Source organism: Pogona vitticeps, chromosome 3, assembly GCF_051106095.1.
Source record: "Pogona vitticeps strain Pit_001003342236 chromosome 3, PviZW2.1, whole genome shotgun sequence".
NCBI classification, from domain to species: domain Eukaryota; kingdom Metazoa; phylum Chordata; class Lepidosauria; order Squamata; family Agamidae; genus Pogona; species Pogona vitticeps.
In genome coordinates, this window is record NC_135785.1 from 173,779,780 (window position 1) to 173,807,472 (window position 27,693).

Genomic DNA, 27,693 nt, shown 5'->3' on the forward strand with positions numbered 1-27,693 from the left:
GCAAGATAATCTTTTGCATCAGTCTTAGCAGAGAATTTGAAGACAGACACAGAATCATCACAGATCATCAAAAGGCATGGCCTATATACAAAGTAATTACTTAAAACTTGATACAACTTTTGAATGCAACTGTAAACCAGGCATGTTGCTGGCTCATTTGTTGGCCACTCCGTTGCACAATGTCCGGTTATGTTGCGACCGAAGACACTGCACAAATGTAATGTCCTCTGTTTTCTTCACAGTTGTGGGACTGCTCAATTTTTGGAAAAGGAGCAGCCTCAGTTATGCACAGTGACACTCTCTTCATATGTCTCCCCTTTGGAAGAAAGGGTAATTATGGATATATGCTGCAAGAAAATCATGAACCAAATGAATCCCAACATTCTGATAAATATGATCACTAAATATAGTCACTAAGGAGAGTATCAAAAGGTACAACTGTAGTTTTCTGCTAGGACCACAACTAGTCTTGATTTGAATACAGGTATAAGTGTTTAGTATAATTTTGGACATAAGAATGGAATGGCTGGCCCTGTCAGGTTTTTAGGCAAACTTTGAAACTACTCTCTGGAAAAACACTGGCATTATAATAAAAGGAGTTAATGAGTGTTAACAATACTGTTCTTCTGTTTCTAAGGATATTTTCAAAGGAATTCAGATAAGTTTTTATTTTATCTTCTGCTCAATATGTATATGAGCAAGAGGTAATCTAGCACTAGGTGCTTTTAATACACTGACATCCAGGTTTTCAATCAAGTCTAGTACCTCAGAATTCCTGGATATGAACTGATATACAGTGGTGCCTCGCTTAACGAGAGCTTCGTTTAGCGACGAATTCACTTAGCGATGGCTTTTTCGGAGCGATCTTGCACTCCGTTTAACGATGATCCCTATGGGCGATTTTCACATAGCGATGTTTGGGACCATGCTTCGCATAGCGATGACAGTTTGGGCCCCCCTGTTTTACTTAATGGTTTTGACAGCCTCATGTTGGCTGTTTTTTATGTTTAAAGATGTTTAAAAATGTTTAGAATGCTTGAAATCATAAGTGCACTTAATAAATCCTTTGTTAAACTAATTTGACTTTGTTCCGACTATTTTTAAATTTGGTGTAATTTCCCCCCCCCCAATTGAGATGCATTGAATAGGTTTCAATGCATTTCTATGGGAAACCACGTTTAACTTAGCGATGTTTTCCCATAGCGATGATTTTTTTTGAACCAATTAAAATCGTTAAGCGAGGCACCACTGTTTTTGATATATATGTATCAAATTCCTATTTAGCCTTTTAGAGTTAGAAATGTTAGAATATATATGCAACAAAAACAGATTTCTGAATGCAAAGTTACATCATTTACCTTTATAGCATTCCAAAACAGGTGGTTCAAAGCATGTAAACTATCATATTCTAGGGAGCCATGTTAGTCTGTACCAGCATGTCAAGCAAAACAAAAATAAAAATAAAAAATAAATAAAGCGGACAAATCCACTTTCTCAGTCTACGAATACTCACATTAAAATATGGCAGTTAGTCTTTAAGGTGCCACAGTGTTTTTGTCTTTAATTTTCTTCTTCTTTTTGTTTTGCCTAATATAGTACTCTACTATAAGTGAACGCAAAGAAGTAACCACTGCCAGTTAATTTTGACTGTAGGAAGCTTTTACTCTATACTTCCTACAGAACATTTACAACCCAGATACAACAAAGCAGTACTACTATAAAGCACAATCAAGGAGACGTTCCCTTGATACTAGCATTGTTTGTTAACATCATTTTTTTGCTCCCCCTTGGAGCAGGAAACCGGTGATTTATGTCCTGAACCTCAAGGACAAAATTAATACAGTACAATAACCAGGTTAAGGAAAATCTTATAGTGAACCATGAAATTCAACTGGAGTCAACACATACACCATGAGGCTCACAATTACATCCCGGGGCACCTGAGTTGGTCAATGGATAGTCCAATCCTAAATCCTTGCATGCCATTACAATACTGAGCAGTCTGGTCATCAGACCAGACAAGCACTGCATCACCTGACAAACACCAGAGACAGAGGCTTGATGCCCAAAGTCGTTTAATGGTCATACCCAGGCAGGCACATAATTTAAAACTCTGTATTGGCTCAGAAGATTTAAGATGTATGGCAAGAATGACATTGAAAGAATGTAAAAAGGATTCAATCTGAGGAAAAATATCTTTTTTTAAAAACAACAACATTTTCTTCTTTTTTAATGAGTAAGAAAAACAGCTTGAAGATCACACACTCCCTACACACACAATGAAAATGTCAGAAAACTTCAACGGGCCCAAAATGCAGCAGCTAGATTGTTAACAGGGACTGGTCACAGCGATCATGTAACCCTGTTATAGCAGCTCCACTGGCTGCCGATCCATTTCCGGGTACTGTACAATTCAAAGTGCTGGTTCTCACCTATAAAGCCCTAAATAGCTTGGGCTCAAGCTAAATTAAATACTGCATTTCGCTTGATGAGCCCGCTTGAGTGTTAAGATCATCAAGAGACGTTTTTCTCTTAATTTTGCCACCTTCACAGCTGCATTTAGTGGCTACACAGGAGAGGGCCATCTCTATTGCTCCTCCTAGACTTTGGAACTCCCTCCCACTAGAGGCCATCTTTACTATCCTTCCACAATCAGGTCTTTCTCTTCAGGCAATATTTTATTTCACTCACTCAGACTGGAGGCACAGACGAGCTGGTACCCATCCACTTGTCAGGGAATGGCAAGGTCAGAGCACATGACAACATCAATTTCCTGGCATGTGGTGCCCTGTAATGATAAGCCCTACCTCCCACAGCGTACTTTCCTTGGCCCAACACCACCTGGATGGCACAACTGTCCATTCAGACAAGACTTCCTCCCACACTGACCCAAACTTACAAGCAAGCTTTCCTTCAGTGACTGGCTACCTGAGAGTGATTTTTAAAATCCATTTTTGTATTAGTATACTCACTGTTTTTAGCTTACATGACACAATGCTGCCTTGAGCCCTTTTTAAAGAGAAAGGTGAGGTAAAAATAATTTAAATAAATAAATGATGCATTCTGAGGTAAAGGTTTTTTATTTTTGAGATTACTATTAAAAGACATTTACAGTACTGACACTCTGGAGAAAGGTTCCTATTATGTTGTTTAGGTAGTGGCAATATAAAAAAAAACTGAGGAGGAAACCTCGTCCCAGTTATAAGCAATATCAGGTTGTGGGCTTCCCTACTGATGGACAGGGACTGCAGAGACTTTGACACTCTGAACATTTTCAAAAGTATTGCTCTACCCATGCACAAATACCATGTGTGCCTGCATAGAGACTGTGAAGAACAATACTAATTTTCTTGGCTTTCCCCTATGAAGGGATCTTTACAAGCATTACTAAACCTGGGACTAAGTTTTAACTTTCATCGTATAGGATGATAGCATTGAATGTAGGCCCTGTGAACAAATTCACAAAAGTTTAGAATCTGCTTTACAATTAGTAGTCGATTTCACTGAAAAGAGACATGTAGAAGAATGGTATGGAATGCTGCTGTATTTAAACAAGCAGTTAAACAACACAATCACAATACAAAGTATAATCCATATGCTTTAAGTGAACGTACATTTTCCCACTCCCTCGTGTACACTGTATCTTACTGACCTGCCCTATCTATAAAATTACTTTTGAATGAAGTTACAAGGTAATAGCCTTGTAGAATACAATTTGTTATTTCTTAAGGAAACATGAAACCAAAAGTGATTGATTCTGTTTAGTTCAGCCAGACCATAAATGCAAAAGCATTAAAATATATAAGGATTCTTTGTCTATATTTAGCGTAATAAAGCAGTTGCATAACTGGAAAAGTTAACATATATATTTGATGTAGTAATGTACAAATACATAAATGAACATTTTACTATGGTACTCACTCCCTCTTTAAAAGGGATACATAGAAAAGAAGAACCTAAGAAATGTCTGCCTTTCTAAATTAACCAGAAATACAATTTCTTATAATGTATCTCCAACTTTATCACTGATCACTGAGAACAGAAAACCAGGCATCTGGCATACAGAACAGAGGCGAAGTTGCCTTGAACAATCCGAAAGTTGATTTGTACAAATATGGTAATACTAGTAGTAATCATCATCTTAGAACTGCAGATCTGGAAAAAACCCTATGGATCACCAAGTCCAGCCCCTTTCAGGGAAGCACAGTGGTGAAGTGAACGCCCAACGTTTGACTCTGCAACCAGATACCTAAACAACAGAGTTATCCAACACAATGTTTCACTTGAACTGCAAAGACTGCCAAAATTTTGGTGTACAGTGGTGCCTGGCATTATGAGCGCTCTGTTTTACGACGAAATCGCTTTATGTTGAAGCTTTTGCGATCGCAAAAGCGATCACAAAATGATGTTTCCTATGGGGAAATTTCGCTTTGCGATGATTGGTTCCCTGCTTCGGGAACCGATTCTTGCAAAGCGATGATTTTCGGCCAGCTGATTGGTGGTTTCAAAATGGCCACCGTGTAAAAAACATGGCTCCCCGCTCTTTTCTGGGACGGATTTCTCACTGCACAGGCAGCGAAAATGGCTGCGCTATGGAGGATCTTCGCTGGATGGTGAGTTTCAAGCCCCTAGGAACGCATTCATTGGCTTTTAATGTGTTTCTATGGGCTTTTTAATTTTGCATCACGACGTTTTCATTCTACAGTGATTTCGCTGGAACGAATTAACGTCGTAATGTGAGGCACCACTGTGTAATTATGGTGGTGGAAGGGCAATGGGGTAACTCAGCAACTTTGACTAATTAACAAATCCACATATGGGTTTCTCACTGCAAACCAGGCAAACCGCTTGCTGAGTGACCAGGAATCCAACTGGGGATTCATTCATTAGCAGCAACTTGATGCTACAAGTCGCACCATTGCCCTTCTACCAGAGTAACTATGCAACAGGATTTTAGCCACTATAAGCAAACTCAAGTGAAAATGCTATCTTAAGATCAGGGAAATATATGGACTGAAAGGTAGGTTCTCCAAGAGTTAAGCATTAGCGGTGTTCCCGTCATATGGCTTTCATCCTACTAGAGAAGAGGATGTGCTTGCAAAGTTGTGAAAAAGGAGCCATGGCTCACCACGACCTGACATTTCTTATGTTAAGGCTTTCAAGCACTGATAGGGTCATTATGTAGCATTTCTTACCAACATTTCTGGAATTCAAAGATGAAAGGAGAGCCAGTGTTGACCTCTAATGATGGAACATATAGCCTAGCCTGGTGGTATCCAGGTGCATTGAACTAGAACTCCCAAATCTCAAAGCCAATTTTGGATTATTTAATGATATGATCAAGTTGACATGTCTAAGATAACGACTGTCTTCGCTTTCATAATACAGTAATAGGAAACTGTCTCTAAAATACTTAACTTAGTTATGGACTAGTTTACATAATGTCAGGTCATATAACTACAATTATAGGAAATGCATATGGTTTATGTACATTTAAATTCTATTTTCATAAAAGTAAACACAGAAATCATATACACTGCAGAGCATTTACTGTGGTACAGTGCCAGTTCTTCAAATGTTAGAGCATCACAACAGAGCAGTGACCTCAACTAGTATTCACAACAGTTGTAAAAGATACAAATCATTTTGAATAAGCCCAGATTTGTATAGTAATATAGCAAGATACTGTCTCCTAGCTGTTATATTTTCTGCAATGGATACTCAAGTGTTTTTTGTGCTTTTTTTGCTAAGCAATTATGTTACTTACCCGGACAAGTGCATCATCTATGATGTGATCCCGTCTCACTTTCAGTCGCAAATATGGATTTAACTGCTGTCCTTGAACTAAACTGTAGAGTACAGTAATACGTCGTTCACTGTACATACGGATTCTGTTGTCATAATACAATCCCAGGTTCTTGGTAACTGCATTCAATATAAACGGGCATGTCATAAAGGAGAATTTGTTTTCTGTTTCTACCTTGAAGAACGTATAATCTTTGTCCATTTCTAGAACATCATTCAGTGGTTCATTGATAAACTCTTCAAAGGGGATAAGTGGTTTTCGGCAATCTATAGTTTTTACACCAAGTTCAGTCTCCAGTGGGTCTACCCGAGGCCCTTTTTTATTCCTTCTTTCCTCACCCAGCAGTTCTTGAAGAGTGAGCTCACTGGATTCTGGGATGGGCTCTTCATCTTCCTCTTCATTGTGATCTGTGTCCACATCTCCTCCTACTACATTTGCATAGTAAACCATTTTTAAGCACTTTGAAGCAGCAACAATGGCATCATCATCATTCACTAAATTACGACTGTTGAATTCATTGCTTATAACTTTGTAGGTAATAAGCTGCTGAAATGTTTCCATCATTCGTCGAATCTGGTCTGCACTGTACCTTGACCACAATCTGACCAGTTTTGCTTGGGCTGGGAGGGGTAGTTTACTCATAGCTTTGCAAAACAATGGCAGTGCCATTTCCAGGTACTCAGGGCTATGAAGATTCCCATTTTCCATAACAATAATAAACAAGTTGAGATAATTAGGATCTCGAGAGTACACATTATGGTAAGTCAAGTCACATTCCACATTGGGTGACAAGTACACAAGTGCATTTAAAAAGGCAGTTTCTATTTTTTCATTAGAAAGCAATCTATTGTAGACCCGTCTGACTGCATCAATGTCCACAGACACTTCATCTGGGCCTAGTTTTTGTACGTTGTTATCCCCCTGTGTGTTTTCACCCATTCTTGATGATGATGGTGCTACTGAGTCTTCTTCCATGGCAGAAGAACATGCAGCCTTTTCTTTTTCATCTTCATCCTTATCTTCATCTTTAGCTTGAAGAGACTTCAGTTCTTCCTTAGTATGCTGCTTGGCTTTTCGAAAACTCTGTACCAATGCCTCGGCACTCGAAAATACTCTCCCAATGACACGAATTAATGGAGAATAGTCCTCTTTTTCTCTACATAGTTCAAGTATTTCATACACCTTTTCTTCTGTTAAGAAAGTCACATCTAGAAATGGGAAAACACAGTGAGAAAGCCCTTCCTGAACTTAGGCGAATTACATTTACTCAGAAGAACATATTAAAAGAATCGTCAGTTACCAACTTTAGTTGGCATATAACAACTCTGAACATCATCTTGAAAGAAATGGTGAAATGTAATGCTCTGCTGTCAGAATTCTGCTCAGTCTTTACTCCACAAGTGGAGGTGGTGGAAAGTGCACAACAACACTAATCGGGCTTCTGCATGCATAAGGAGACACAGTTTAGACAATTTTCTAAATTGCCTGTGCAATGAACCACCGCATGCGTTGAAACACTATTCTGCCAATGGATTCAGGAGCAGAAGCAACAAACAGAAGCTGTGGAGACCAGACTCTAATTCTTTAGACAGAGAAACGTGGCCAGTTGCTATCACTGATATTAACCTAGGTAACTTCTTTCTCTGCCAATAACAGAAAGACATCAAGGATACAATAGAAAGGAAAGGCAGGCAGGGAAATGGGTGGAGTCCCCAGTAATGCAGGAGTCCTGATAAACTAGCAGGGCTTCATGATGGACTGCTAGGTAAACCAGGCTGCTTTTGATACAAGCCGGGGTATTATTCACCTTTCTCTCTTACTGCAGATATGAAATAGCAACAGTCCTTTTTAGTAATCCAAGAAAAAAGTGGAATAACATGGCAGCTACATGCATCATCTTAAATCATCAAATCTAGACCTGACATTACTTGCATGATACAAAAATGCATGCAGTGACTCTATCGAACTAAATCCTGACTGGAACTATAGTGGGAGAGAAGACCTAATTAACCTTTTCCCCATGCTTTTCCCCAAGCTGTCCTATCCTCAACAGCCATACTGTTTTTTGCAAAAATTAAAAATTAAACAAAATAAAGGCAAATAGGGATGAAGGCTTATTTTTTGATATGAAAAGACCACTGTGGAGGTGAGCTCAGTCTGTTCGTCACTCTGTAGACTGACACTGTGTGGCTGCTGCTTTCTTTAAATTGAGAGATGTGGATAGGATAAACTTGAAGTAGTCTTTAATTTGACCCTTATAAGACTATATATACGGGTTGGAGCTGTTCAAGTTAGTGTGTGGGCATTTTAAAAAAAAATGTCTGAGCAACTATATTCTAATTAAAAGGCTTTGTGAAGTGCTTAACTGCACTGTTTAAAAAGACAAGGGCAAAAAGCTTAGCCTACCATATTACTGCTGCCTGCCACAATTCCAAATACAAATGCTGAATGGAGGTGCAAAAGTACCTAGTACCTGATCCTGCCTGTCAACTAAGGTCTTGAATTCTTTTAAACTTTACCAATCAAGTAGTCTAAGCTGCAGCAAGATCTTTAAAATACATTTCAAAATACAACAATGATTTCTACTATTCTGTTCCCCACAGTTACAAACATAAGAGGGTAACTTAATATATACAGTATTCTTATAACTGTCAGGAAAAGTTGAAGGTAGCAGGAAAAGAGGAAGAGTAGCTTCCTCTGTTGAGGATAGGACATTCTGGAGGTTAACAAGGTCACCATAAGTCAGAGGCAACTTGATGGCACGTAACAACACCATTGCTTATAATAACGAGCAAGTAGAGCCATTATAAAATAAATGTCGTATTATAAAATAAATTATAAAATAAACCTCTATAGATTTCTAGGTACAGTAATGTTCCACTGCTGCTGCAAGTCTTTTAAGGCCTTACCTTTGAAGTCATCTCTTGGGCCTTGCATTTCCTTCTTGTTCATTTTTCTGTCAGTGCAAGAGTTGTTGTGTGCACCTTTGGAATTGTTTTCTAGGTAAGCCGAGCTTGTTCCTTTCTTGGAGGGATGAGGATCACAGAGTTTTGCATTAATCTTATAAAGCTCGAGGGCTTTAATGGCTGCTGCATTGTTATCCATACGAAGAAAAGTTGGACAGGAAGCACAAAATTCATTCGTGCAGGCTTCATTTCCACAGCCCTCAGTTAACTGATGGTAGTAGCGTTCTATTAGATGCTTTGCAGCTGCTCGCTTCCTGTACCAGACATTCAAACAGTAAGCACAAGGATTAGTATGGCTTTCATATACACACTCATTCAAATGACCAGCAAAGCACAGATTAGTGAAGAGTAATCTCTTTCAATTTAAGAGATATTACGTATCAGGAGGTCCTGAAATGCAAGGTGCACCTGTAAAATATATATTAAAAATCCAATGCACAGTATACTTTGTGAATGTGTAAGCTGATCTGACACCAGCTTTGTATGTATAAAACTGAAGAAATCATTATCAGAGTTTTTGTCCAAACTAAGTATTTAAGTTGCATTCATTTCACCCAGGCAATTTTGAATAAAAGAGCTTTAAAAAAACTTCATTAAAGGTCATGGCCAACACTTTTAGTAGTGTGTGCGTGTGTGACTTATATCATTGAACGATCAGGCATATGTAGCACGTCTTGTCAAGTTCTTTTAGGATATGTTAACCTCAATCTAGGAATGTAGAAGTAGAATGCTCTGAATTGAACATGTCTGTGAGCAGAAGGCAGAGAGCCATTTTCTTCCTATTCATCCTCTCCTCTGTGGTGTGTTTGAGAGCTTTTTTCTCTCTTTAACTTGACAAGTTTACTATTAAAAGATTCATTGCCAAATTTCTATTATCTTACATTTGATGTTTCAGCTTAATTAGACAGGAGACAGGACAGAAAATTTCAATGCAGCTCCAAGTGCAATTACAGTAAACTTTCACACAATCAAGAAGACATTATTAGGCTTGTTCCAATTCAATGCCCAAGTCCAGACTACAATGTTTGTAGTTGTCTTGTACAGGACAGCTCCAAGTTAATTATTTAATAAAAACTGGTCTCAAAGCTTACTATGCTCAGAAAGTGAATGAATAAGAAAAAACATTCTCTTTGTCCAAAAAACCCTCTGAGACTTACACAATGGTCAGACATGCAAGGGACAATGCAAGATGGAAAAACATTCTTTGGTATCAGTCATGCTGTAAGTATGTACTGTGTAAAAACAAAGACAACCTTTAAGTGCTAACATGTATAACAGAATTTCTAAAAACTCCCATAACTCCTGAGAAACAGAGGCTCTTGTTGCTCTTTTTCTTCTTTTAATGAATGGCAGCCATAAACATATATTTTAAAATAATCATAGAACTTGCTAAGCAAAACAGAATGTTAGTAATTTATTTAATTAAGACTATTTATTATCTATTTGAATTTATTAGTTTGTTTTATTTTTATGCTGCCTTACTCTTGGTGAAGGGACCCTCTATTATAAATCCACTTTATTGCTCTTAATAAAAAGAAAAAAGAAAAGGAAGACAAAGTACTGTGGCATTTTTGAGAGTAACAATTTATTTTAGTGTGAGCATCTGTGCATTGTATCTGAAAAAGTGGACTTGTCCATGAAAGCTCCCATTAAAATATAGCAGTTAGTTTTTAAGGTGCCATAATGTTTTTGCCTTCTTTATTTTTTGGTTTGTTTCTGCACCAAGTAACTGGGTTACTTCTGAGATAAATGTGTCAGTCTCAAAGGTGCTACAGTACTTTGACTCTTGTAGAAGCAGACTAACATGGCTATCTCTCACAAGACCATACTCCTGGCAATTAATTAGCACTGAGCATTAATGATGTCATGGGCACCTGTTCATTTCTGTGCAGAGTTCAAAGGACTAGTTATGCCATGCAATACATCAATGGTGTATCTTTAACACTGCCTGTTCTCAAATCAGCTTCTGCTGAGTCTTTCTTTCAAGTGTCCCCACCTTCAAAGACACAGGGTGGGTGGCTATCTTAGGACAGGACTTTTCCTGTCCCAAGCCCAAGGCTTTAGAATATTACCCTTAGCTATATTTGTCCACCATCAAATTTGTTAATTTTAGGCTCCAAGCAAAAACATATCTAGTTTGCCCAAGATTTTGGTGAAACCAGCCTGGTACTTCGCAGTTCTGTTAGATACTTCTTGTTTAAAACAAATAACTGCAATTTAGCGTACCTGGCTGTGAAGCCAAGTTGCAGGGCTTCAATTCCCCACTGTGCCTCCTAGGGGAAGTTGCACACTCCTAGAGCACCACCAGAAAGAAGAAGCGGACCCAAGAGGACCTGGGTCCAAATCCTCTTTAGCCACGGAAACTTACTGTGGGTTGGTAACTGCAAACCACTTGAGTATTTCATATACAATGAAAATCCTTATAGGGTTGCCATAAATCAGAAGGCACTAATAAGAACAATTTTATAACTTATATATGGTTGCTAGCCACCTCTAAACTGGTAGCAAAGTGGATTGCATCTGGCCTTATAAGTGATTTCATAGATCTACAATTAGTTAATAATAAAGAAATTTCAATACAGTGTATTTTGGAAGAAGCAATTTCTGAAGAATGTGACCCTTCAAGCCCCAAAGCAGGCTGGTTAAAAAAAGAAGAGAAGACATACATGGCCAATGTAAGGTGGGATGAAGTTATACAATTGCATGAGTGTTTTTACTTGATGAACTGCAAATACTGTACACATTATTTCATGATCATTTTTGAAATGTCGAATTAGGGGTCCCTACAATCTAATGGCTGAAATCCATCTATTTCACCAAATTTCGACTGATTCAACAAGCCTACTCTAGCTGTGACTTGCTACACTAAGCAACCGGATTTCAGTGAATATATCAATGTCAGACACAACTGAGTGACATAATCAAGTGCTTTGTCATTAGCTGTTCATCTCAGATTTCTATTTATTATTTTAAAGGTAAAGGTTTACAGAGGAAAACAGTTTGAAATCTGCCAAACTTTTATTTTCTTCAGTCTTCGTTGCACCTTTGAATCAGGTGCACATGAATAATGCTGTCAATTTCTACCATCTTATTAAACCTGATTTAAAAAAATCCCCACAAGTACTTTAAGCTCTTTCTAAGACAGAGGTTCTCAATCTTAGGTCTACAGGTGTTGCCTGATCACAACTCAATGATTCCTTACCACTAGCCAGGCCTGCTGAGGGTTTCTGAGGCTCAATTACAACTGGAAGCTATGTTTAAGAACCACTGCTCTAGTAGACCATCAACTCTTTCCCAGTTGCAAACAAGTTAAATATATGTTATTGACAGTTAATGTAATTAGAGCTTTGGTAAATAAAAACAATTTGAGTTATTCAGACTTAATAAGACAGACTTACTAAGCTGCACCATAGCTTCAAAAATTAGACAATTTCTGAGTTACAATCATAAATATGGAGCATAAGCATACTGGAGCAAACATTTACAGTTGTTCCACCCATGGCATAGGTAATATTTACTTTATCACTAAAAAGCTGGCTTAATTTTACTTGTACATAACGAGTTGTAGAAGACCCTGGCTGTGATCCACAGAAAGGATTTATATGTCACTTAAATGGGGTGTATGGTTTATTTCATTACAATGATTCCCTTTGGCAGGGCAGCAAACTGCAATAAAATTTCAGAAGGAGCTTCCCTTATTAGTAAAGGGAGCTGCAACAACAAAATACAGAAAATATCAATGGTAGTACACATGTGCAACCTTTTAAATGAACATAATCTGCTGATTTTGACAACTGGCAACAGGATTTAACAAGACAGCATACTGTCCTAAAAATTGCTGGAATTTTTAAATAAATTTTCTTTAAAAAACAACAACCAATTACTTAAGACTTTGTATCAGATTAAAATTCTTATCACACCCAATTCTAGACAAACAACTATATAGCTTGAATTCTCAATAATTTTTCTCAAGCACAACTTAAAGGTAGCTGTTAAAGAATTCCAGTAACACAACCCTGATGTTGCACCTGCTTTAACACACAAACGACCAAATGCAATCTTTTGAGATGCAACTTATACTTACATTCGGCTAGCTTCAATGTTTTCAGAGTGAGGTTCTCCTGGTGATCTGAAAGGTTTAAATAAAAGCTTCAGAATGCACCTAAGATGAAAGTGTTATAACAGTGTATTAAATGGGATTATAATGTGCCATTAATACACTTCCCAATGAATTATTTGCCACCATGACTGTTTGTAACTAAAGAAGCACAAAAAGTTACTTATCATGTCAGTCACAATTATTTGCTTTCGCACTTGCCTTTAAGAATCAAGCAACCTTGTCAAACAAATGGCTTTTAGTCAGAACTCAAAATATGAAGAGCAAAATTTAGAGGATATAAAAAAAGCCTCCAAATTATCTTGAATTTTATGCAGTTAATTTATAACTGAAGGGCTAAAAGATACTTGAAATAAAGCAAGCCCAACAAATAAAGAACTGTGAGCTAGACAGTGCAATGTCATTTCATACACAAGAAGGCTTGATCAAACTGATCAACGTAGAATATGGTCAACATCTGAGAGAGAAGACATTGTGTAAATTTAAAGAGGTTTTACTTAAAACCACTGTGCTCCATTATGCATTTGTTGTCCACAAAGAAGTGAACATTGGCTATGTATGTAGATTCATTACATAATCTACATATTCTAGTAGCATTTGAAGCAAACATCACCATAGTTGTTTAGAAAGAGTGTTCCAACAGAACAGAGGTTATATCCCATCTTTATTCTTTTTTTAACTGATACCAAAGAGGTGCTTGGGTGACATTTATGCACAAATGCAAAGAGGACAAGTACCGTATTTGCCGGTGTATAAGGCGACTGGGCGTATAAGATGACCCCCCCCAACATTTCCACTCAAAATGTAGAGTTTGTTATATACCTGCTATATAAGACTACCCCCTCTTCCGCATGCGTGATTCTGGTTCCTTTTGCTGGGAGAGAGCGAGGGTTTCCAGGAAGAAGGACAGCATCAGCGCCGAACAGCAGACTGTCGGAAAGCAGCAGAGAGGCGGCAGCCATTTTGGAGAGGCGGCAGCCATTTTGAGAGGCAGCAGCCATGTGGTCGCATCTCAAAATGGCTGCCTCCTCTCTGCTGTTCCCGACAGTCAGCTGCTCGGCGGTAGAGTCAGGCTGTTCCCAGGCTAGGAGCAGGGCTCTACTCAGTCTTACTACCAGGTAAGTGACTTCGCTGGGAGAGAGGGAGGGTTTGCTGGACATGCACCCGGCGTACAAGACGACCCCCCCACTTGGAGGCATGTTTTTCAGGGCCAAAAAGTCGTCTTGTACGCCGGCAAATACGGTACCAGTTTCTTGGAGAAGACGCCATCCAAAAGACAGGCTAAGGATTTGCTTACAGATTTATTCAAGTGCTAGATATCACAATTTAATTACAGTTAATATCTTACACATAATAAACATTTCTTTGTATATCACAGAGAAAAAAAGCTGTTTCTGCAAGCGCAGCCACTTTGGAAAAATTTTAACGTAAACTAATGTACAAAAAAAAAAAGAGAGATCAGCATGAATCTTCTTAATACAATGTAAAATGTCCACTTTTCAGACCTACTGCGAAGCATGGAATGGAAGATGCCAATCAACTTTCAGATTAGATGAATCCCAAGGTTCTTTCAATTATATGACTCCACAGTGTTTTAATTTTTTAATGAACACTAAGTTGATTCAGATGTACCTCAAAGCTGCAATTCAGTGCTACATGTACAAGCACACTTCCTTCTCCTCACCTTCTCCAGCACTGAAAAGAAGCATCCACTGCCATTTTCAGTCAGTCACATTTTGCTCAAGCCAGAAAGTGTAGGACAGAGTTTGATAAGTTATGACTTAGCTAAAAAAGCTAGGACTGAAAACCAGAGTTTAATTTCAGCACATTCAGGCAAAGTATTCAAACTAGCCACAAATTTATTCTGGTCCAGACAAAATAACAAACAGTAAATAGTTGTTGTGGGTTTTTCGGGTTCTTTGGCCATGTTCTGAAGGTTGTTCTTCCTAACGTTTTGCCAGTCTCTGTGGCCAGCATCTTCAGAGGACAGCACTCTGTACTCTGAAGTGCTGTTCTCTGAAGATGCCAGCCACAGAGACTGGCGAAACGTTAGGAAGAACAAACTTCAGAACACGGCCAAAGAGCCTGAAAAACCCACAACAACCATTAGATCCCGACCGTGAAAGCCTTTGCGGATACATTAAACAGTAGATAACTAAAAGCAGAAGTAGATGCTTCAAATCTTCTCACAACTACCTTATTCATATAGCACTGAAACAGTTTACTACTACCACTTTCAAGAACCAACACACATACAGTGGTGCCTCGCTTAACGAGCGCACCGTACAACGACGAAATCACATAGCGATCCCTTTTTTGGGATCGCTAATGTGATCGCTCAACGTTGTTTAGATAGGGCAAAACTCGCTTTGCGAAGATCGGCAAGCGTTTCGCTTACTGATCTTCGCAAAACGAAGCCCGACGATCAGCTGTTCGGCGGACAAAATGGCCGCCAGAAGCCCCAAAATGGCTGCGTGCAGCGTTTTTGCGCCCTCGTTAAGCGAGGGGAGGGCGCGAAAATGGCTGCCGGCCATCCCGGAACATCGCTGAACGGTGAGTTTTCGGCCCATTTGGAACACATTAAACGATGTTTAATGCGTTCCAATGGTTTTTTTTTATCCGTTCAGCGATGTTTCGCTATAGCGAAGGTTAATCCGGAACGGATTAACCCCGCTATGCGAGGCACCACTGTATATAATACTTCTCCTCCATCATGGTTTGGAAGATGAGGCTCATGTTTCCATACTTTCTCTCATAACTTCAGAAGCAGAAACTCTTAAAAACAGAACCACACAGATCCAATATCTATTATACTTTTGCTGCTATGCCACATACCATTCTTCAGACATGCCTAATAAATGCTAACCAATTTCTAAAGCACTCTGAATTTGAGCATATGCTTTCCCATGAGACATACCTTTAGCAGGCACCAAGTGGGCAAGAGTCCTCATTCCATATAAAGGATGACTCTGGATATTTGTAAATGTCTTTGCTTTTTACTTCTACATAGCTTTTGGAAATCAACATGCCAAACAGTGAAAAGAGAATGGGGCTCGTACACTTTCTAATGGTTATAGGTCGATAAGTCAATAAGGATTACCTGAAAATGGGTTAGCTTTGGTAATTTTGTTACCAAAGTTCAGTCTAAAACAAGGCCCTATTCTTTAGCCTAAAGAATCTGAAGTAAAGAACTGAAGTAGCAACAGCATGTTTAAGTAATTATATATGGTTCTGTTCCAAAAGTTTGCCCTGCACTGATTCAAAAAGGCGCTTCTGACCACTGTTTGCCAAATGCAGAACTCATTGCCAAAAGCAGACACTCTGAATCATCAGTTTGTCTAAGTCAGTGGTTCCCAACCTTGGCTCCCCAGATGTTCTTGGACTAAAACAAGAAGCCTTCAACAATAGTTCTGCTGGCCAGAAATTCTGAGTCCAAAAATATATCTGGGGACCCAAGTTGGGAAACATTGGTCTAAATATCATTGAGAAATATAGCAAAACAAACTGCTTGAACAGAGCTTATGGATCAAGGCAAAGATATCACAGGATGTGGATTTTCAATGATACTATATTTTTATTTTGCTGAGTTGCTTTTGTTGTCTGTTCCAAGTTTGAGAGACAGAGCAGCTTATAAATCTAAATGAATTTTTTTTAAAAAAAAATGGGTTGTATGCCCATATAGTCCAACTGTCTGAATTCTAAATTAGTTATATATAATCTTAATAGGGGATATAATGTTTGTTGGAGGATGAATTATAAACATACAGCTCTTTGTATTGAGTAAGGGATACGACAACAAATACTCTCAAACACTCCTGTCACCATATTCACTTAGGCCTGTTTGTATGTCCAAAATAAATGTAGTAAAGTGATGGCAGCAATTCTGAATGAGGTGCCACTGTGAAATACGACTAATCAATTCTTGCATGTTCAAAGGCATTTGAACACTGAACATTATACCTAAGTAACAGACGATCACACATCAATCCCTATATCAGCAACAGAACTGAAAGATGGAATGTAAGTATCTCTTCTGCTTAATAGGCCTAAAGCACATATGAAAGAAGTCTAAAGTGTAAATGCTGCACACATCTTTTCAAAGTACATAGCATTTGATTTGGTTTCTTTAAATTACGGGGATGAATAACTGAATTTGAATAAAATCAGACAAACTGAATGCAGTTTGGCTACAGAGAACTACAGTATATAAAGTACCAGAGGTGTCATGAGCATTTGAAGATTTGTTTGATACACTCAGATGCTTTTTACTTTATGGATTATTTGTAAATATATTACCAGGATACCTCTCTTCTTAAGCATATGCCATAGGTAATATTGCACTATCACAGTATGATACATGAGCAAGTCTTGGGTTTCTGCACTTTCCCTCCCCCCACCATGTAATGCAGGAGTCATCAACCCCCGGTCCACGGCCCGGTGCCAGTCTGTGGGCTTGCCAGAACTGGGCCATGGATACAGATCTCCGCCCCTGTGCCTGCACACGCAGGGTTCGTGTTGTGCCTGCAGGGGCATGTCACGCTCCGGGTCATCTTGTGCTCGCACGTCCTCCCCACGAGCTGACATGCCCACCGCGCTTGTGCACCTCCCCCGCACATGGAGCTCACTCCCCACAAGCGTGACACGCCCACCCCGCTTGTACGCCTCACCCGCACTTGGAGCTCGCTCCCCGCAGCCGGTCCACGGCCCCAAAAAGTTTGGGGGCTGCTGATATAATGGAAGAACATCTGATCCTGGCTCAAAAGTGCAAATCATAGCTAACCAAACTATGGTTTGACATAAATCAGTAAGGAAATTGCATAAGGGAGGAAAAAGTGTACAAGCCTGGCATTTTCCCTCAGTATGAAAACATGATATAATGTTCTGTCTGGAATCAGTGAACTGATATAGACATACATCACATTTCTTGGACATATTGTCACATACACAAGTATTTGGTAGACTACACATTTTATACCTAAAATGTGTAGTGACACATTTATACATAAAAAGTGAAGTTTTTTTATTAACCTATTAAAATGTCAACCTTTACAATGGATATTTTATTAGGCTAAGCTAAGTGTCACAAAGTAGTGAGAGTTCTTTGGAACCCTTCACCAACTAAAAATTATTCCCAGCTTTTAAAATGGCATATAAGGAAGCCTAATTTAGTGTGTACAACCTCATTTTACATCCCACCATGAAACTGAGTAAATGCAGATTCCATGGCTATATCACAAGTCAGATTTGTCCTTCCCCTGCATTCTGCTTTGTTAAACATTCAGCCTTGTGAAGAACTCTGGAAAACTCAAGAACTTTCTCACTACTTGATGACGTTTTGATTGACCTATCAAAGATATTTCTGTACTGCAGTTTTATAAGAGGTAGTTGTGTTAGTCTGTGCTACATTGTCGGGCAAAAAAAGGAGAAAGAAAAAAACGTCGTGGCACCTTAAAGACTAACCACTAAAATTTAATGTGAGCTTTTGTGAACAAATCCACTTCTTCATACCACTTACTTCTTCTTGTCTGAGGAAGTGGACTTGTCCATTAAGCTCACATTAAAATATAGCAGTTAGTCTTTAAGGTGCCACAGCATTTTTATCTTCTTCAGTTTCTTATTTTTGTTTCCTTTTACTTTCTCTATTGCAGAGTCCAGAATTTTTCTTTTATAAACTATCTTACAGTCAAATCTCAAACATTTTAAAAACCATTGTCTTTAGTATACGGTCACCTTCATCTGATACAACATTCTGCCCTTTCTTTTTTCTTGGCAATTACCAAGTGCCAAACCCAATTACGTACTGTACAATTAATTCCCATAATGAAGGACAATGAAGTGACTCCATTGTATGTTTCTAGAATCTAAGGATCCCAAGTTCATATACTTTCAGACATTCAGCTGATTAAGTTGATAACTGTTATAAAATTGTTCAAATACAGTATTTCTGTACATATTAAAACTTTATTCTACAGTAGCATCAGCAGGCTTCAGAGTGGCACAGCTATATTTGTTATTTGAACAGAAGCTTCTCAAGATTCGATATTGCATCAGAATTAAGCACCACAGAAATTGCAGAACTAAAATACAATAAAGCATTCAGGATAAAACTCAAACACACAAAGATGTATGTGTTCATTTAAGATTATTTCATCACAAATGCTTACTCTTCAGTCATAAATTGCACTGCAGAAAATATGGTCAAAACACACACACTAATCTGAACACTGCAGCATGAACTAGCAATTTGAAATGATGGCTCACTTCCAACAACCCTTCAAGCAACTTGTCCATTCTGCAAGCCACTCCTTTTATCTCCTCTGTAACATCCTAGGAAAGAAAAAGCAAAAGTATGCAAGTCTGCTGCACTGAGCAACATTACAGAGCACAGCTATTTCTTTTGCAAACTATGAACCCACAGGAAGTAAAACCAGATAAAGTTTTTTTCCATTATTCGCAAGCTATGTTAAACACCATAGTGGGGTCTGTTTGAGATCTTCTGGACTATGTGATGGTAAAATTTCAAGGAAAATTAACAGAGCATTCATAGGTGTACAGAAAGGATAATCATATCCAGGGTGGATTTGATTTAAATCTAATTGATTTAAAATCACAATTTATTTATTTCTTAAAAATCTGATTTATTATTCAAAATTTAAAAACCAATTTCTAAAATTTAAACTGTAATTTAAATTGCGATTCAAATTTATTTTAATTAAAAAATCATTTATTTTTATCCACCCTGGTCACATCCGACATACATCCACTTAACAATGTGCTATGCAGGGTTACCAAGTAATTCAGCCATTATGAAGCAAAAATAAACAAAAAAAGCATTACAGTATTCACATCAGAAATATTTATTGTTTAAAAGATCACAATTATTACCTTTTACAAGCTGTGGCCATTCGGTGACATTGGGGTGATCACTATTTTGTATTGTTGATTAAAAATGGGTTCTCGCCAGTCGTCTTGTGCTGGGCCAAGCATAGGCTTAAAAGTGCTAAATAAATAAATATAGGCTATTAAATACCTATAAGCTTCTATTTTAAGCAAAACAGTTGATCAAACAATTGTGATTAATTGGTGCATTCATTTTGTATCCAATCAATTTTCTTGCTAACATTCGATTTTTACAACAAGGACAGTTTTAACGTTAAGCCATATTACGCTGAAGTTACTCACAGTTAGAGTAGGTCCACAGGGTCAAAGGAACTCATGGAGGACTTGACTCACCAAATCCCCATTGATTCAATGGACCTACAGTATATCAGTGCAATTTACTACACCAAGCAATAGCATTTTGGTCTTTAAGTAAGTTGGCCTTTCGTGGCTCAAGACAGAGTGGTAGAAAGATGAACTTTAATATTTGTAAGGCCTATTTTTAACATTACCTACTCAATACTCATTACCTACTCAATACTATGAGACGGGATTGTTACAATGTATTGCTTGTAATACATAAATTGTTTTTTGTTTTAAAAAATCCTACATAAACATAAAAAACATTCTACTTAATTAAAGTAGAATTAAGAATTTTCCAACAAAACATATCCTTACTTGATTTTGCTTTCAACAGATATAAACCCTAACAATGTCCATGGAAATGTATAGTATATTACATACAGTACGTTAAGCCAAAATACATTTTATGCACAAGTCATAATCAGTTAAGGGAGATGCAAGAACTTATTCTCTTTACTTATTTTGAAGGTATTATAGTGACCAAGTTGACAAGATGCTGATGTGTGAACTAAATGATATATACAAATACAGTGGTGCCTCACAAGACAATTGCCTTGTGGGACGAAAAACCCACAAGATAATTGTTTTTTTGCGATCGCTATGGTGCTTCGCAAGACAGTTTCTTCTATGACCATGCTTCACAATGTTTTTTTCCCCTGAGACCGATGCCTCGCAAGACGATAAATTTCATTTGTCTTGCGAGATTCCCATAGGGAACCACACAAGACTTTTTTTTGCAAGATAACGATTCTGGCGGAACGAATTACAATCGTCTTGTGAGGCACCACTGTATATGCCTTCTTGTTCTCATTGTCAAGGGATTATGAATGTGCAACTGCTAATGTTTACAATGGGGTTTTGAGCCCAGGTTGTTTCTTCTTGTAACAAACACCTGCCACTCCACATGTTCAAATTTACACTCAACATATGCCAGAAGTATGAATTCAGCAAACATGTACATACTTAGAAATATGAGCCCCAGAGAAGTGTAACCAGAAACATTAGAGTTTGCCGACCTTGAAAATGCATAGTGCTTAGATCCTTCACAATTATCATTTAGCTCTCTGACTGGGCTTGAGAGTTGCTATACTAAACATCCCCACAACTAAATTGATGAATATAATACAGTTTTCAAGGCTTGGACCCATCCATTCAACAATTCTATCTGTAATGGATATTTCCATTTCAAAAATTTACCTGTCAACTGTTGCCTCTGATCTGGCTTCACTGGTTTAAGGCTGATCTTCTACTCTGTCATGTTGTTGCCAGCCTGTGATTATTCAGCAACACTGGTACCCACAGCACCCTGAGGCCACCCACTGGCTTTTTGCTCTCCAGCTGAAGACTTCCATTGCTGAAACGGAACCAGTTAATGTCTTACCTACTTCTATTATCTGATCTCATCTATATTTAAGTAGAAAACTCTAAATCTTCCATCTTTAAAGAAACACCACCTTCAACTTGTGTTTCTTTCAAAACAGAATCTAAACATTCTGCAAATTCAAAAATTCTTAACTAAAAATATGAACTAGAAAAAAAACATGTGAGAAGACCTAAATTCAGGACGGTTATACATGCACACGTCACATGCTCTCATTTACAGAATGAAGCAGCTGTGCAGGAACATTTACCTGTGATGGGGGTCATATAAAAACATTCCTATCAATCCGATGCTTGACAATGTACTTATATTATCTTTATTTTTGATGCGTACATGGATGAGACCATGTATGCACATAAATACCAACAGCTGGGTTCACTTCGCTTTTAAATATTGTAATATGAGCTGCTGTTAATGAAAGTGATATTATAGAATGATTGCATTTTGTAAGAAGAGACAATTCTCACAAGTTGAGAAACACAACAGAAAGTCAAATGTGCTCTGCTGCAATAAGTAAAATAAATGATTTTAAATTTAAGTTAAGATTTAATGTAGACACCCTGATTACACATCTTTTAAATTTCAATGTGCTATTTGTTTCACATTTAGCACAGGCAAGGAACACCAGATTTTATAGAATAGCACAATGTGAAGAACAAAAGCAGATGAGCAGAGATTGAAGAAAAAGGACAGGTCATCTGCTACATGAATACCACCTATTCTTGACAACTGGAAACTCCAGTGAACCACATATTATTTTGTACATCGTGGGAACTGTTCATAGATGTTAGACTTTTGTTGTTGTGAAAATGATCACTATTTAGCATGCCTGCAATTCTGTCACAATGTGAAAAACAAGAGGCCAGATTCTGAGGATTTTATAATAGTTATGTCCTGTATCAAAAGCAGATTTTCTGCTATGTGTGATATAAATCACAGCCATGAAGATTAAAGAAAAGTCTGTTTGTAAAAACACGCAGGAGTCCAGAATTTTTAATTCTATATCAGAACTAAGCCATAATGCCTGTAGGAAAAAAACCACTCCATTTTTCCTCAAGCTATTCTATTTTAGCAGCCCAATTTAACTTTAATAAGTCCCCTTAATGTCGCTGTTTTTTAAAGGGATTAGATATTTCTTCCCAATCTACACAGCTTGCCCAAAAATAAAAAAATAGATCCTTAAAACATCTTGGCCGTCCTTTGTTTTATCAACATCAATCAACAAGGAGTGACTGATTGATGTTGATAAGTGTAGAGCACTCTACAAATAAGTACCTTCTTCTGAGATAGCATTGCTTTATAAGTTACAGGGGATTGCATAGTAAATTAAGTATCTTTGCCTATTCTCCATTTTTAGCACTGAAGGTCAATGGAGACTGATCAAATATATTATTAATTATTATAAATAATAATCTATTATTATCTAATAATAATAGATTATTTATTATTCCTTTCACTATCTCAAAGGAACAGTCCAATCTCTTTCATATATAGCCATTACCAACTTACAATCTTTGTACAGGCTGTTCTCTAGGTGTAAAATGTGATGCCTTTAAAGCACCATGAAATCTACTAATCAATCAATCCAACCTTTATTGGCATACACAAAACACTTAATCAAAATTACATTCAGTAAAACTTGTTTGCAGCTTTCTGGCACAATATCAAAGTTTGTTCAGATTCAATGTAGTTTTACTATTTATGCCACGAGACACACTCACTCTCTACCCTATCCTATGTACCTTGTAATAATTAAAAACTGTTATTGTTGTGATTAGCCTAGTCATTACATCAGAGGATCCATAAAGCTGGCTCAAGCAGGGAGTGCTGGTTCAAAATGTGCTATTTTTGTTCACTATGTATGCTAAGAAGCATGCTACTTTCTCCACCCTGTCTTTTAACAGAGAACGCATTCTATTGATATCTGACCACCCTCTTAACTTGAGCAATATTGAGCCCAGATTTTGAGCGTGGGGTTCTGAATAGCAAGGGCAATATAAACACATAAATACCAGCAACTCAATTCCTCCCAGTTCACAAGATCAGTTCATTGTTTCTTGGCCTTTCGGATAAGATAAAGTGAAATATACTAATAAAATTTAAATCGTTCAGAGTTCCTCAGCTAAAAGTCAGACTTCATCTTCATCTTTTATTTTGTACTAGCAACAAGCACATTTTCCACAAGAATTTATGCTTAAAAACACAGCCTCACATTACTTACTTACTATTTTATCACTTACTGTTGACTCAGTTAGGAAAATAACAACTACAAAACAAAAACAGAAGTATTGTGGCAGCTTTAATGACTACCAAATTTAGTTCAGTGGGAGCCTTCCTAGATCACCACCCACTTTTCAGAAATATCATGTGTCTGAAAAAAAATGGATGGCAATCCACGAACATTTTGTACTGAAATACATTTCTTAGACTTAAAGGTCTACATTTGCTCTTGTTTTGCAGTAGCTGTTGCTGAAATACACTAACAAAGTTGGCTCAGCAATTATATGAGTTTAAATTCTTCAGTAAAATTGTACGTGAGGTTCATCAGAGATGTCACCCTATTATTTTGATTATCTAAGAAGTATAACATCTTTACACCTTCAAATTCAGAAACTAAGTGTTCAAATGGAAACTGGCAAAGTGACAACTGCATGGGTGACATCCATCATCTTCATCTGTCTTAAGGCTGAGAGCAACTTTCTGTACAGCAAAGCAGGTGGGATGGCCCAGAGATACTGTGAGTGCAAGAGAAGCTGAACAATCATTGGCTGCCACCTGTGGTTCAGAAGTCTTCCAAGAACTGACAGATTATGTGAAATCAGCATACCTGATACAGAATAAGTTAGGGGTAAATTCAGCAAGAACTCTGCTTTCATTATAGACTTCACTTTAACATAATTTTCTTTTAAAAATACATCTGATTTCAAGCAAAAAAATATTTTCACTGTAGATATAAGTGTCCAAAAATCATTCTCCTTCCACTAGATGTAGTGATACCTTCCAAATCGGACACCTTTAAAAGAAATTCAGGCAAATTTATAGAAAAGTATTCTCTCAGTGGCCATTAATCACGATTGGCATATTATGCCTAGTATAGGAGACAAGAGACTACTGAAGAGCAGGAGAAAGCTATTGCCCTCACACAATCTGGCTAGTCACTCAGGTCCTTGACAGGTCTTTGGCAATTCTTACACTCACTCTGTTAGCTGGACATGCAAAGGCTGCCTACTGATTTCAGTGGGAATGGCAGGAAGTAGCACTGGCATGCTTACAAGTTTTCAGTATAGTGAGTAAAGCTTAGGTCTCTAGTTTGCAGCATTTTAAATAAGGGAGGAAAACCTACATTGTTCCTGACTTGAGTACCTCCTTTCACTTTTCTTATCCTTAAACAGGTGTGCAAAGGAAACGAAGGGGTAGAGATTCTGGATACTGTGGGGACTCATTAAGAACTAAATTCAATAGTTATCTCCAACTAGAATAGATCTGTTGGCTCAATGAGATGGTAAGTTAACACTTGTGCATGTTTCATGGCTTCAAGTTTGGATTCACACTGGATTTAATCCATTTGCAATGTAGAATATCCATAACGCACCCAAATAAATACTGCTGCATATTTATAAACCTCAGCAGTACAAGCAGTAAGTTTGAGTTCCAGAACCTATTTTACTATACATTAAAGGATAAGAAAAAGATTTTGCAGTTTAAACCTAGCTTGTTTTACTGCTTTTCTTTCTGCTGCTTCTCCACAGGAATTCAGATAAGCACTTAAGAGAGCTTTAAAAGCAGCCCTATAAGATGTGCCAGAAATCTAGTAGCAACTTGCATTTTTTAAACATTATTTCACCAATTGACAAAAATATGATATTGGATCAGAACATACATTAGATGGACTGTAAAGATACACTAAAGGCAGCAAGCCTCTAGACACAAGGAAAGTTCATTGAACAGTCAAGATAAAACAAAAGCTGCTGACTCAATTTGTATTCTATCCACAAACAACTAGCATGCAGTTGTCAGGTTATTCTGGGCTGTTGGAGGAACCTGCAAGCCATATCATTCATTTATTGAGCATGTTAATTACCAACAGTTGCACATTTTCAACAGACTTTGGAATATCATGATAATTTTCTTGAGTGTCTAGAACTTCCTAAATCTTGCATACACACTGCTAACTTCAACTTTGCATAAGACAGTTTCTTTAAGACTAACAATTTTAGCTGCTAGGCATACTATATACAAGGTAAGACTATTCTACATACCATGTTCTGCTAGCACTTCAGCGGGTTGCTCTTGTACGTTGCCAAAAGGCCTTTGACTGGCCGACCTAGGATACAATAGGGAACACCAGTTTTTTTAAAAGGCAGTGTAAGTTATTAAGATAATAATATGAAATTACATGACATTCTTTTAACAGGTTGTTTTGGACAACAGTTCTGAGATCAAGCATGAATGCTTGAATACATCTGCATGAATACATTTGTAAAAATCCTAATTAAAAATCAAAGGGACATTCGGTGGTTGTTGTGGGTTTTCCGGGTTGCCCCTATATAAAAGTACATTCACTGACTCATTCATTCTACATGTCTCGTCACCTTTTCTTCCATACAGGGTCCAAGATGGTTCATAATCAATTACAACAAAATAACACAGACAACTAAGAACATAGTTAGGTATAATACTGAAAAATGTAAACAATTAAGAATATTAAGAACCACCATTTTAAAAACACACCAATTCAATTCAGTACATATGACATTCCATAATGGTCGATCCTTATCCCATTTACTTAAAAGCCTGTCTAAAAAGGGAGGCCTTTGCCAGCAGGTGGTAGGAGAGGAAGAAGGATACCAACCTAGATTCCTAAGAGAATGCATACCACAGGCTGGGAGCAGGCAGTGAAAAGGCCCTCTCTCATGTCTTCACCAAATGTTTTTTTAGGGTGGTTGGACCAAGAGAAGGACCTCCCCAGGAGATATAGGTAATACTCTCCTTCAGATAGTCTGGATACAAGTCATGTAGGGCTTTCTGATGACAAGCAATTTGAATTGGGCTCAGAAATGGCCCAGCAGCCAGTGAATCTGTTGCTTTCTGTAACTAGAGCCAGTCAGCAGTCGGGCTGCAGCATTCTTAATCACATAAATTCTCCCAATACTGGAGAGGGAAGTTTAAACTTTCCAGCCTGCTGCATCATTGATAAAAAAAGGATCCCCCCACAGTTCAGGTCTGCTAAAGCCAGGCCCTGAACTTTCTTCCCATTAGGATTATTGAGAGTTTAAAAATTGACTTTATAGGGTGCAGAGGTGTTGCCCTAAAACTGAAAAAAAATGCCTCAGTGAAGTGATGTAAAAGTGAAAGTACAGCTGGGGCAATTTGTTTATCTTGCAGCCAGTTTGGTTTGGAACACTGATAAGAAAAAAAGGCAGAAGTAGCTCATGGAGTTTCATGCCAATTTTCATAATGAAAAAAGTAAACAATACAATGCTTATGTTATGTGAACAGAAACAACAACAAAAAATGGAAATGCAGATTGAATTGCTACTTGTATTGTGTTTATCTACAAGTTAATAAATATCACAAAATAGACTTGAAGACCTGCATTAAACAAACGAGAATAACAATGTGTTGAAAAATAGAAGTGTTTACAAAATAGTGTAAAGAGAAAAAGATGAATGTTGTTTTAAACAGTTTGTTTAATAATAAGCTTGTAGAGAAGAAAACAAAGGTGCCATCTGGTTTATAAGGCTTTCGAATCATGATAATAACTGAATTTTGAAATCATATACACTGTAATATTCTGTAGTATTAACTAGCGAAATATGTAAATATATTGTATTATCCCTGATGTATTATATTGTCAGTGTATTATGTCAGTCTAGCCAAAGGAGGAGGAATTTTACTCTGATATTGAAGGCCAGGCATTGGGCTCTCAAGGAGCAAGCCAGGCCAGGATCTTGCCAAGCCAAGCTTTTGAGATGCAGGAAACTGGGAGGAGAGAGACTTGAGATAAGAAGACTCAAGACCTTAAACATGTAGGTTTCCTAATGGTTGAAAATTATGAACTCTGAACAAGTTATTTTAATTAATTATGTTTCATAAACTGTGGGCTCTCAAGCACAGGCTATAAACTGTGAGCTCTCAAGCACAGATACAAGATCGAGATGCATTCTGTCTAAAAGGAGTG

General features: G+C 37.7%; 1 protein-coding gene across 5 annotated transcripts in view; it reads right to left on the reverse strand.

The window, feature by feature from the left end:
* Positions 1–27,693, reverse strand: part of UBE3A (ubiquitin protein ligase E3A) — a 58,796-nt gene that overhangs the window by 15,466 nt on the left and 15,637 nt on the right. Inside the window, exons 2-8 of one of the 5 annotated variants that reach the window (XM_078390339.1) lie at positions 25,772–25,836; positions 21,329–21,485; positions 19,775–19,889; positions 19,151–19,216; positions 12,857–12,901; positions 8,716–9,026; positions 5,768–7,014 (exon numbers count right to left, since the gene is read on the reverse strand). In XM_078390339.1, coding sequence (XP_078246465.1) covers positions 5,768–7,014; positions 8,716–9,026; positions 12,857–12,858 — 1,560 coding nt within the window. In that variant the 5' untranslated portion in view covers positions 12,859–12,901; positions 19,151–19,216; positions 19,775–19,889; positions 21,329–21,485; positions 25,772–25,836. Of the gene's footprint in view, positions 1–5,767; positions 7,015–8,715; positions 9,027–12,856; positions 12,902–19,053; positions 19,217–19,774; positions 19,890–21,328; positions 21,486–25,771; positions 25,837–27,693 lie in introns of those variants that run through there. The other 4 variants (XM_020809561.3, XM_020809558.3, XM_020809557.3 and 1 more) reach the window with 4 other exon arrangements.